The 13461-nt window shown below is 38.8% G+C and overlaps 1 protein-coding gene across 4 annotated transcripts in view; it reads right to left on the bottom strand.

The window, feature by feature from the left end:
* Positions 1-1163: 1163 nt before the first annotated feature.
* Positions 1164-13461, bottom strand: part of disp1 (dispatched RND transporter family member 1) — a 104769-nt gene continuing 92471 nt past the window's right edge. For all 4 annotated transcript variants that reach the window (XM_008125875.3, XM_062972453.1, XM_003215998.4 and 1 more), the window contains exons 7-8: positions 12984-13081; positions 1164-4768 (exon numbers count right to left, since the gene is read on the bottom strand). In XM_008125875.3, the coding sequence (XP_008124082.2) occupies positions 1175-4768; positions 12984-13081 (3692 nt within the window). In that variant the 3' untranslated portion in view covers positions 1164-1174. The remainder of the gene's footprint in view (positions 4769-12983; positions 13082-13461) is intronic.

Below are 13461 nucleotides of genomic sequence, written 5' to 3'. Positions count from 1 at the left end.
CATTTCCAACTTATGGTGACTCTAAAGTGACTGTATCACAGGGTTTCCTTGGCAAGATGTGTTCCTCTGAGACAGAAAGTGTGCAACTTGCCCAGTGTGATTCCATGGTCAAGATTTGAACCTGGTCTCGAGTTACAGTCCAGTGCTCAGACGTACAATTAAAAGTGGGAGAAAGCTATACAAGTGATATTTACGATTTTGGAAATGTTACTATTCTGTGAGTTCTGAAACATACCAATGACATTTAGCTTTATGACAATGTTTTAATTTAGTGTTCTTTTATGTTGTTGTATAATCCTAATTAACTTGACTATCTCATCAGCTAAAAGCAGGCTCACGCTTTCCATTGAAATACCGTAAAGTTTATGTTCTTCATTTTAAATATATTGTTATTTCATGGTTTTTTTTGCACTCAACAAATAAGATATGTGCAGTGTGCATAGGAATTTGTTCATTTCCCCCCTCAAACTATAGTCTGCCCCCCCCCCCCGGGTCTGGGGGACCATGAACCAGCCCTCTGCTTAAAATGTTTGAGACCCCTGTTGGGAGATGAAGCAAGGGACTCCTCTTTCATAACTTCTTGTTGGACTACATCACCCTCCAACTAAGTCCATATACTATCACTGAATTATACCTAAAACAATTTATGAAGAACAAGCAGCGTAGGGAGTGAAAGGGACAAGTTCATAAAGAACCATTTTAGCTGTGATTTTTAAAATCTGAGTTTCTTCTTTTTTACCCTCTGTGATCCATCAGAGATAGGTTTTTGCTGATCCTAAGTAATTAAATGAGTGATAATATAATAGTAGGTAATATAATAGTTACAGAATAGCAACATAAGGCAGTAAAACAGAATAACTCAAGATATATTTTCTCTTGCCAAAATCCCAGGGACAGACTACTTGAAATGCTTTATTTTTCATCTTAGTGAAGAATAACAACCAAAATGATTTTGGCAACTGCACAGGAAGATGTGAATTAAGCAGTATTTGACTTTACTGAGAACAATGTATAATCAACTTGAAATAGGTTAATAAAACTTAACCAAAACATTCTCTTTTCTTTTAAAGTAAATTTTAAATCCCCAAACGTGAACTTTGGTATACTATTGTATATATGATCATCTGTGAGACCTCTTCAAAAAGAATAACAGAAACACCAAATTTAAGATTAATTATAGTGTTTTTATTAGCAAACTTTCATTGGAAAGTTCAGGGTGTGCTAACAGAGCAGGCACATGGGCTTCAGTGTTTGGCATATGACACTCAACAGAATTGCACTTGATCATTATGGTTCTGTTACAATACTGTGATTTTTCAGGGCAAGACTCAAAGCCAGCCTCTGATGCTCTACTGCTTTCTATACCCTTAATCTCATTCGGATTACATTTAGTGCTGGGAGTACTTTGCGGTACATCCTGGATGCCCTCTCTTTCAGTTTGCCTGTTTTGCTTAGATGCAGATATCCCGTTTTCATTTCTAGTTACCTCTGCAACTCTTCCATTCTGCTTGCCTCTGCAGCTATTACAGAGCCCCTTTTGGTTCTTAGACAAGTTGTTCTCTTTTTCACAAGGTTTCATGAGTGAACCAGCACTTCTGCAAGGAAGTAGGGAAGAATCTGTCTCTTTTGGAAGGGTTCTCAAGTTCTCTTCAGTGTTAGGAAGACTGTGGGACTGAAAATGGTGTGCAGAATGAAGAAAAATGTTTTTCGGGAGTGAATTCTGAACTGGTGGCCTTTTTAACCTGCCTTGTAGACAGTTACATTGGAGAACATGCTGAACAGTGTTGATGTAGCCATCAGAAGAACGAGGCAAGGCATTTAGAGGGACCAAATTATTCTGTATCTGCATGCTTCCAGATGAAAGAGAACAGCGAAAGCATAAGTTTTCATTTAACTGCTGACATGAACGGGGACTCCATTTCATACCCAAGGTTTTATATGTGTCGGAGCAAATGCACTGTGGGTTTTGACACATCAGCTGGCAAGCGGGGTCCTGCTCACCAGAAGGTACCACAGCTGGGCTGGATTCACTTTTAGCATTCATGTTCATTTCATCGCTATACACCAACTGGGGAAGAGCATGGGCATTTGTGAGCCTACCATTGAAGAGCTCAGAGCAGATGTGTGTTTCTTCAAAGGCTCTCTTCTCAGAGGCAATGCAGTTATTGGTCTGGCATGCTAAAGGTTCCAGCTCGTAATGCTCATGCTCACACTCCTTGTCTGTTTTTTTACTTCTAGGGTCCAAGTGGTATTTGTTTTCCTCCCCATCTTTGTTTCCTGACAATGCCTGGGAAAAGGCACTGCACTGAAATCTTTTCGGCAGAGGAATCTGACCAAAGGTTCCTTGGGGGCCAAGGCAACGGCACATGCACTGGAAGAAGAAAGTTGCAAAGGCCCAGCTGATGCACATTATAAGCATCATGAAGGTGCCAAGCTGAGTATATGCCAAAACTGTGGAAGGCATCATCATGGCTCCAGCTACAAATGTGGTCAGGGCTGCCATTGCAATTGCTGAGCCCATGCGACTTAAGGAGAAGATGACTTTCCCTTCTCGGTCAGGATCTGGAGCCAAGCGGTAAGCAACTCCATAATGGACAGCAAAGTCAACAGATAATCCAACAGCAACAGAAATGGTGACAGACTCCAGCACGTTTAGTTCCCAACCTAGAAGAACCAGAGATCCTACAGTAACAAAAATGGTTCCTGCTATTGAGACTATTGCATAAAGACTTATTATGATATTCCAAGTTGTAAGTAACATTACACTGAATGCTACAGCAACTGAAAGACCCATGGCAATTAAAGTACCATCAGAAAGACTGTCCTGAAGGTCATAGAACTCTAGATTACTCACAAACCAGCCACTGCTTAGCCCCACAGGAGCAGTACTAAGCTCGTGGGAAATCCAGGAATCCACCTCTCTGTAGAACTGATGCATCTTCTCATATGCCAAGGTGAAGAGGTAGGTGCTTTGGAATTCCAGTACCACTGCTCTGATGGTATCATTTATGTCAAAACGAGGCCCAGGGGTTTTGCTGTCTAAATGATACCCTGTACTTCTTTCAAGCTCCATGATGGCCCTCTTGATGCATAACTCAAAAATCTCCTGTTTGTAGGGGAAGCTCCAATGACTGCAGCAGGGATAAAGAGCTGGCTCATCACAGTCCTGATTTTCCATCCACTGCTTAAATGTCTCAATAAAGCAGCTTGTGAAGTCTTGTTCTTCTGTTTGATAATAAAAAGTCTGGTTCCTCAGCTTCTGGCAAAACTTCAAAATCCACAGCTGTGAATCTGGGCTTGCAATATTGAAGGAGCTGTCTAATTTTAGTTTCCCTTTACTTTTAGGGTTTAGGGGGTCTCCATTATCTTCAGGAGAGACCCCCCAGATGATAGTGATGGGCATATGGAGCTCTTCTCCATGATGGACACGCTCAAACATAAAAAGTTTCCTAAACTCTGCATCATAACGTTCAAACGGATGAGATGACCTGAACACTTGAAATTCTGAAAGCTCTAGAGAGGGAAGCTTCATCTTTGGATTAACGCATACTATATAAGCGCCCCCAACAGTTAAGGCCAAGAACCAGACTAACCAAATATAACGAAACTTGATAACAATACACGGCAATACTTTTTCAAAAAATATCCTAGATGCTTCCGAGCCTGCAAAAACAACCTTGTGGAACATTTGGCACAGCACTGTCCAGCAGCTTTTGTTACTGTAGCCCCTTGTCTGAAACTTTCTGAAGCAACTAAATATATTGAGCAGGTACCGTTCGTGTAACACAACAACTGCAGGTAACCACGTTACCATCAGAACATAATTCACCAATATGGCGGTGCCAGCATACACACCAAAACACCTGATTGCTGTGATATTGCTGACATAATTGGCATAAAAGGCAGCAGCGGTGGTGAAACTGGTGACAAACATGGAAAGGGCAGCATGTTGTAAGGTGATGCCCACTGTTTCTGACGTTGCAGCTTGAGATTTATCAAATTTTGTGTAATTCCATACATCACACAAGACAAAAGCATCATCTGCCCCAATACCAACAAGAATAATCAGTGCAGTGAGGTTCATAAAGGGGAAAAATTCAAAATTAAATACTACCCGGTAAAGAAAGTAAGAAACAATCAATGAACTAATTATTGCAAACATGGTCATGAGTGTGATAAACATGGACTTGGTATATATACACATGACAAAAAGAACAATCACAATGGCGATCCCAGGATACACAGTATCCATTAAAAGGTAATCTTGGAATAAGCTATGCTTGATTCCAAACTCAATCCCTGTGATGGTGGTGATCCCATCAGAACAGTTCCAGTTCTCAAACTTATCCAAGTAGATATTCATCATGCTCTCCCCTTTTTCGGTAGGTGAAAAGAGCATGCTGTACTTTAAAGCTGGTGAGACATAGTCTGTGAGCTTTGGGCTTAGGAAATCTTTGTCCACTAGATAGTGGAGAATCTGGTAAACAGCATTGTACTTTGTACATTTACGAGGCACGTTTGTACACTTGAGTTGGTCCTTCCTTCTGGCTGCCATATCCCAGCAGTCTGGCCCAAGCGTCCCATTGTAGTAGTATTTGGCACATGTACGGAGCAGCTTCAGAGTATGAGAGACATCTCTTTCTACAATTTTTTGACAGGATGACCTGTTGTTCAGAATGGCAATATAGTTCCCTAGAGTCCAGCTGGGACAACATGAAGCATCTGTGGTCCTCTGGCAGAGATAACCAAACTGAAAATGAGATCGTATCTGTGTAAAGAAAGACATACAGAGTTACAATATAAAGCAGAAGTATGAAGCCAAAATGAATGTTTCAATTGCCTAGAAAAGACATCAAAACAATGTTCTTCCTACTGCCCTTAAAATTTAATTCAACTTTATGTTTGCCCAGATGTGGGTACACATTTTTAGACTAGCTCAGATATGGTTACCAGTATTTGTATTCTCAATGTGCACATTTTGAGTGCTATCTTTCCCCCTTGCACTTATTTAAGCAATTTAAAATGAAGCAATTGCTGGCCTATAGCTCTTTCAAAAGTTGTACAAATGATGAGCTAATAAGATGCAATTGCAAGGATAACATGCCCTAGAGACTACATTTATGGCCTGTGGATATATTTGAAACATATTTTAAAAGTCAACATGTATGGCTGAGATTAGAAAATAAATCCATTGGTGTTCCTTCCTGCCTCCCCAGCTCAACAGATTACAATAATTTCTTTAAAAAATAGCTAGTCTTGTGGTTTTCAAATACTGTATAAACTAATCCTAAGATAATTTTTCATATGAAGTTAAAGAAAAAGATGTTTTCAGATGAGCAAATAATTTTTCATACACAGTAAAGCGCAGAAAGGAAAAGACAGTCTGAGCAAGGCACGTTTACACAACTGTAAGCCTACATGGAGTTTAACCTAGGAATTAAGTCTGATAGGTTTCACCAGATCTGTAGCTATGTTGTTTGATGTGCAGTTTGACAAAATAAAAAACAAGTTTTACTCTTTTACATTCAAACTAATTCTCAGGTCAAGACAGCAGGTTCTCTTGACTACCTTAGTTTAAGAGAAAAGAAAAGCAATAATACAGTCAGTCAGCTTAATAGGCTATATTTAGCATTTAGGTGGTTTCTAAATGAAATACTTGGAAGAAAACTGAAGCTGAAGTATAATGAAACTACCACAAACCCACAATCATTCATGGAAAGCCATGTTATATAGACAACCCTTAAATCTCCTTTTCCTAAACTAGATATTCTACCTCCCACCATCCATCCAGTAAGTCAGACCAGTGAATTTCAGCAATCGTCATTTTAATATGACTTTGCTTTTCTTTTTCGGTGTTTGGGGAAGCTTTGGGGAATTTTCTGGGTTAGGGGAAGAAAAAGGATGGATTTTAAGGCAATTTTTGCCCATTTTGGGACAAAGAAGTTACCTGAAAATCAGCCCCCAAATAAAAAAAAAACAACTTGTTTTAGAGAAGAGATTTTCTTTTTCTTTTTTAAAAAACCCAGGATTTAGAAGTTCCCCTTATTGTCATAAAAATTCAATACACTCTTTGGTCAAACAATTTGAGAACCAGAATGACCTTAAATTCCAGAAAAAACTCAGGGTAATTCACATTTGATTGTTTCCAGATAAAACACTCGTGTATGTGAATGTGTGTGTGTGTGTTGGGGGGGGGGGGGGAGGGGGAATGAACAACCTAATAAATAAAAGGAAGCACTGGAATGCCATCTCTTTTATTTTTCATGGCACATGTCCAGATTTATCAAGAAGGTTAAAATACGCAAGCCCTTTGGGTCACTCAGCAAGCGGGCAGGAAAAAAAATAGTTGTCCACTTTACTTATTCAAGTTCTAGTTGAAACTATAAGCCTTATTTGCTATGCTTCGGCATGTTACAGGCCAGATAGATTTGCAACACAAGTCACTCTCTCTGAAGATAAAGATGAATTGGCTGCTAGAACTTGGAAGGAAAGACTTTGCCTGGAACTTATCAAAAACCCCTCTTAAAAACACGGTTTTAGAATTATTGCTTGCACCTTTGAGGGCTGGAGCCTATTTTGCTCTTTGATCAAAAGGCGTTGCCAAGGTCAGTTTGTGCACGTTAGGTATGCATTGTCACATTATTTTTTCTCTTGCTTTGGAACATCTAAAAAAACCACTCTGTTCGGGCTGAAATTTCCTCTCAGTCATTTTCATGTTCATACATTTTCCATGTGGATTTGTCTAGCAATGAAGTCCAGTCCATTGCAAGTATAGGCAGTCCGCAAGTTACAAACATCCGACTTATGAACAACTCAGTTACAAATGGGGATGAGACAACAGGAGGTGAGAGAAATATACCCCTACCCCTTGAAGAGAAATTCATTCTTTAAAGAGTTATTATGCAGAAAATACATCTCCACTAAAGCTTGCTCACCAATCCTTGTTTCCAAAACATGCCAATTTTTCCAAAATTCGATTATCAGAGAGACAGAAAATGAGTTGAAATCTTCTGAATACGGGCACAGACAGCAAAACAAAACACCACAGGGGTTTGTTTTGTTGACTTTTCCCTATGCTATCCAAAGCTAAAATATATGTATACTTGGCTGGAGTTACACATGAATATTCCTGTCTCGACTTACATACAGATTCAACTTGAGAACAAATCTACAGAACCTATCTTGTTTGTAACTTCGGGACTACCTGTATATCAAGCACACAATGCAAGTGGAGGGAGAGCCTAACCTGTTTCCTTACACCATAAAATATGTGCTCCCTTGTCTTCAATCTCCTCCAAAGTCTCCCAGTAAATCAGGGTAGGCAATATATAACCCTAGCACACTTGTGCTGTCGAAATTCCAATTATTTTTTGACTTTCCCTACAGAGAGATGTCTACCTGCAACTCTCTGGTTGGGCACAGGTGGTAACCTCCTTAAACCTGAGGGTTAAATTTGATTTCATAAAATTTATTGGGAACTGCCCTCCAGTAGCGAGTGGGTCCAAATGCAAAAGGTCAAGCCAACAATGCCAGCAGTTTCAGTGAAAGCTCTCATTACTAGCAACTACAGAAGGCACTCCATTTTGATGGTGATAAGGATGCAGAACCCCCATGAAAGTGAGAAAATTGTGAGTTTTAAAACCAGGAAAGACCTCTCTAAAAAAAGTTAGGTCCTCCAGAGCAATTCTATTGTCAAATTTCATTGAACATTGACCGTGGAATTGCTTAGGAGGACCTAGAGTTTCCTAGAAATCTTTTCCCTCTAGGTCCTCCAGTATGACCCCATAGTCAACTTCTGACAGAAGCAGACCACAGAGTTGCCACTGAGGACCTAGAGGTTTCTAGAGAAAACCTATTAATCAAATCTGTAAAAATTCCAATTAATAAATAACCTAAGCTGCAAAAGTTAAATTCATACATATAGAGGGTTAACTGTATGTCTTTGCAGAGTCACTTCAACTTTTCAGGAGGGAAAAATCCCCACAATTCAGCCTGAGGTCCACCTGTTACTGCAAGGAACCTTAGATAGTCGCCATCAGAACTGGATAGGAGGAACGAATATGGTGACAATACAGTTGGATCTGCTTCCGTACGAGTTCCAATTCTGTCACTTTGACTCCTGGAACTCTCCCACTGTTGCTGCAGATGTATGTTTCAAGGGAAAACTGGTAATGGCAGCAAAACTGCATTTCTAGGGATTTTACTGAAATTACTAAGCTTCTCACCAAAGATATGTTATCAAGGAAAATGAGAGTTTTAAAGCTGAATGTATATAGTCATACATGGATGCATATATTTCCGAAAGGATTTTCAGACTCTCAGTTGGATGACATTTCTATAAAGGATTTCCCAATCAAAAATGTATTAAAAATATAAAAGGAAACCTGTAGCAATGTTAAGATTTAACAGCGAAAAAGAAATTTCTAGCATAAGCTTTGGGACTACGGTTTACTTCTTTTGACAAAAATGTATTTGATGATTTTCTTTTTCTCAGTTTCAAAGATATTACAGGCTTATATATATTTGAAACTGAAAGAGATTTATGTTTTTGAATTAAAATGTATAAGCACTTGGCAGAGTTAGGAAAAAGACCTAAAGTTTTAGAATACAAAATAGGGGCTGGATCCCACTGACCCTCTGCATATGGCATTAAGATTATGAGGGTGCCATATGTGCAGCATTTATAAAATATAATCCTAATCAGAAATAAACCAGATGGTTAAAGTTGATACATAATGCCCAGGACAATTCGTGTTTGAACAGCCCACAGCTGGAAATACATTTGTAATGTTTTTTACTGTTGTGGACATGCTGGGGCTGTATTATCAAAGTTGCATTAAAACACAGAATGACAGAAAAAGGCTGGGGAAGACATACAAACCCTTATATTAATTTTCAAAACACCAAAGCAAGTTGGATCTTGTTCCACAGAAGTCAACAGCATTGACTTCAGTGCAAAAAGAGAATGAAATGAAAAGCCATATGGGTAGCTGCCAAAAAAGAAAGACGACTTTAACGCAGATTCAAGACCATAGAAGACACTGGTTTCTCCCTGTTGAGTAAAGCAACATCAGTTCAAACATTTGTAGCATACTGCATAATTCCTCACATCTTTATCTGTACATCCATGGATCTTTGAAAACTATTAAAATGGCAAAACATCATCCATACCACCATTCCACAAGACTAGACCTTGGGTGAAAATTATGAGGTTCTTTACTGGTCGTGTATGTCCACACATACTATATTTTTGGCCTAGAAATTTCAGTTAGAAATTGCTAAAAGTGAGGAATGAGGGGCACCAAATGTTGATTCATAGCCTTCTGGGCTCTGAATTGTGATCACACCTATGTCAGGGCTTTGAGGGCTGAAAATATTTCTAAATAGGATCCATTTCTCTTAATATTTAGGTAGCACTGATGGTTCTCCAAACACTCAGGATGAAGGGACTGCCTGAAAATAAAGAACTTGCAAGGTTGTTGCTTAGGTTAAAATAACCTTAAACAGGATAATATTAATGATGCCAAATTTTGGCATCAAAAATTATTACAGCCCTACTGCAAATGTAAATATAAACGTAAAAAATGTTGCTGAAAATCCGTTTTTATTTTTTGGTATTTTTCAAATCTTGGTGGAAGTCTCAGGTGGTTCCCAACCTTTTTTTTTTTTTACCAGGGACCACTTGACCAGAGACCACTCTCCAACATAAGTACCAAAAGGGTTAGGAATCAGCTTTTGGTCAACTTTAGATTTGGTTTGGTTATTTGGGGTGCCAATTCAGAAAACTGCATTGGCTAGACCACATCAGCTCTAGTTTCTGATACAGAACATATGACATCCAATAGCCATCCATCTGCTCACCCACAGAAAACCATATTTAATAATCTAGAGCTGATTTTTCCACATGTCTTGAGGACCTTATTTTAGGTCTCACAGTTAGGAAACACTGGTATAAAAGGAGACCTCAAATGGGGAGGGATCTTTTTTCTTTTTTTCTTGCAATACAAAATAATCCTTTAGTATAGGTGAGTGGGTGGAGCGCTATGGGACACAAAAATGCTCCAAGAAACATATCTGACCTGGGAAAAAGTTCAGGAAAATGAATTGAAAGTTGCCAAAGGGCTTTTATGAAAATACTATATAAAGACATCACTCAGGTGCATACCAATAGTTGCCATAGTTCCAAGGTCTAGAAGATATAGTGATCCCTTCTTGGAAACAAGGCTCAGTTGTAACTCACCATACTTAATAATAATAATAATAATAATAATAATAATAATAATAATAATAATAATAACAACAACTTTATTTTTATTCAGCATGTCATCAGGGGACTGTTTAGCTCCATTTTCATTGTGTGGAAAGTGATGCTTCTGAAAGATATTCCTACAGCTTGCCCTTTACAAGGAGACTTTCCTCCTAACTCAGATGTTCTTACTTGCAGAGAGAGCATCCATTTGAACAGAAACCTCTATTCAGGTGTGTTATTTTACATATGAGAAAAGGAATAATGGAAATGTGTGAAGCCACGCATTTATTTGCCCCATATGTTGAAGACAGTGTAGTGTGCAAATCCTAGACAGACAGGGCCCATCTCGGAGGCAAGGAGGCACATTGGAGGTCTCCTTGTCATAGAGGAATTCATCTTCCCTGCTCTCAGTCTTGGTTGACCAGTGCCATTGAAACCAAGGGGTTATGGGGGAGGGGGGGCTGGTTTTTTAATGATGTAATTATTACATTTGTTCATAATTTGGTTGCATTTAATATTTGTTCAATCATCTTTTAATATTATGTCTAGGGTTGTTTTTAACAGTATTTGTTTTTCCATTCTTATACAAGCACCTTGAGTGCTAGGTTGTAGAAAACTGAGTTTAAAAACTGTAACACATGCATACGTAGTCAAGGGGAGAGAAAGGAGATATGGACTCAAGGCCCAACACATTCTTTTTCTCTAGTAAAACTTCTTAAAACATCTGATGAGAAGGACAGGCAGCCCCCCACCCCATCACACTTATGCCAAGGGCTGTCCCATATTTAAGCCCATAGGCCAGTGGTTCTTTACCTGTGGGTCCTCAGGTGTTTTGGCCTACAACTTCCAGAAACTCCACCCAGTTTACCAGCTGTTAGGATTTCTGGGAATTATAGGCCAAAACATCTGGGGACCCACAGGTTGAGAACCACTGTCGTAGACATTTCTTTCCTAAAACTCTCCAGGGAACCATAGCCAACGGATAAACATCAACACTGTTCCACCATTTTGAGTAGCATTGCTTCAGCACCGAAATCAAAAAGCACGGCAGTCATAGAGGTGGTACAGTGACTTTTCATTGCAAAGGAACCAACAGGAAAGAATTTTTAAATTATATCTATACATATCAAGTTAACTAAAAATAAAAAAGGGGAAAGCAACGTGCCCCCACTTCCTCCTTGGCCAGTATGGGACTAACAAGACTCAACTATGGCAGTTTTTCTGCCACAGACTCTCCCTAGTTCCAAGCCAGTGATCTCTGTAGGATAGTTCTATTACTCTTTTTAGTATAGATTTAGCTGCAACTATTTTAAAACATTTTTAAAAAATAGACTCACCATTTAGAACTCAGTTTTTTTTCAGATACAATTTTACACTGCCATTTAATAATCAAAGCAGATATAATTACCACATCCTCCCCCCAAAAGAACCTCAGAAAATAGTTTACTTCAACTTACAGCCCTGACTGATCCCTAGGCCTAAATCCAATTGTTAGATCCAACTACAGTGTATACATAGGCTCAGTGGAGGATTGGTAAGTCAACATTTATTTCATTTCCATTGATTCAGAGAGTTTACTTCAGATGGCAGTGGGAATTGAATTGAGGGCCCAGAGGCCAGCATGGATTATGACGGAGGAAGAACTATGAATCTTGGTCCTCTATTTCCTACCTTCCCACATCCCAGAATAGTGCTATATATCACCCATGAAATTGAATGCATCCCTTCCCCCCATTCCCAGCTTACATGCCTCTTTGCATTGGCTTGGACACATCAGCTCTGCCAACACTATTACAACAGCCTAAACCTCCTGTTGTATAGCTTTATGAGATTGCCAATTCTGGGGCACCAACACCTGTCAAAGCATGTCAATCACTGTGGTTTCAAAGACTTGACAAACTCACACATCATCATAGATGTTCAATGCGAACATATGGACTTCACTTCAGCACAGACATTGCATCAGTAAAGGTCTATTAGTTAAAACCAGATTTCAGCCTCCACTCTGCGCAATGCTAACTTCTAACACATGCAAGAAAAACTCATGAAATCCCCCCGGCTGCCTGTTATTTTTTACATTTTAGATCCTTGGGGAATTTAAAAAAGGCCCAACCATCCTGGTGATGGAAAACATTCTCTCACGATCAGAGCAGTCAGGACCAAAGTGTCTTCTTTCATCCCCTTGTGCTCTGAAGAGGAAGCAAAATTTGCTTTCTCAGAATACCAAGATCTGGATTGAATTATTATGGGGGTTTTTTCATCTGGTATTTACAAAAGTTACTGTATATATCAGCACATGGCCGAGATCCCTATTGCCAATCTATCTTCTATTAGGTATCACAGAGCAGACAACTGTCTCCCAATCTCTCCAAATATAATGTTGACAAATTGTTTTAGGAGAAAGTAAAAATGGGGAAAGAACTAGCTTTCTGAACTAGTTTTAGGAGATGAGATGACAGAAAAACTAAGGTAGGAAAAAGCAATTGTACCAAATCCTGCCCTGCCTCCAACAAAGTCTTCAGAACAGGAAATGATGGAGAAAAGAAACAGATGGTACTGTGAAGAAATGTCAAATAACAGTTATCACTAAATAAAGTGGTTAATTATGCCTAAATGGTTACTTGTTGATAGCTTATTCTGCAACTAGAAAGTAATGGCAGGACAATTACCAAGGAAAAAGTCCCTATTGTCAAATGTATAGTTTGTTGTATTACAGTTAAATATTTTTTCTTACCCTCGAATTATCTATATTGCACATTGATTTTATTGCTGGTAAATTCCATAAATTCTCTCCATCAGCTGATGTAAATACAACTCTTGAATAGCGATCGCCTGAAAATAAAAAAAATTCACAAAACTTCAGAGTGATGAAGGAATAGTTATTACAGAAGGTCAGGAAAAATGTAACCATCAATACCAGGAGAAATATCAGATGGTGCTTTCAGTGCATCTGTATCTTAAGCCAATCTTTATTTCTCAGTTTAATTTATCTCCCAGTGCTACAGTGAACCCTGTCTATCGACTGAACATTATTAGGATCCAGAAACCTATTGCCAAGAAAAGGAATGCATACGAAATTAGTAGGAGCTTAAAGGTGATTTTCTCCATGTTTCCTTATGTTACGCTTCCTGCTGTATAATCACTTTCTAATAAGAACGTATTCACAAATTGCATAGGTTATGTGAATTATTTTAAACTATTAAGACAGTTAA

The sequence above is a fragment of the Anolis carolinensis genome, chromosome 1 (genome assembly GCF_035594765.1).
Source record: "Anolis carolinensis isolate JA03-04 chromosome 1, rAnoCar3.1.pri, whole genome shotgun sequence".
NCBI classification, from domain to species: Eukaryota; Metazoa; Chordata; class Lepidosauria; order Squamata; family Dactyloidae; genus Anolis; species Anolis carolinensis.
Note: the sequence above shows the minus strand (reverse complement) of the source record. Positions and strands in the feature narration are given on the sequence as shown.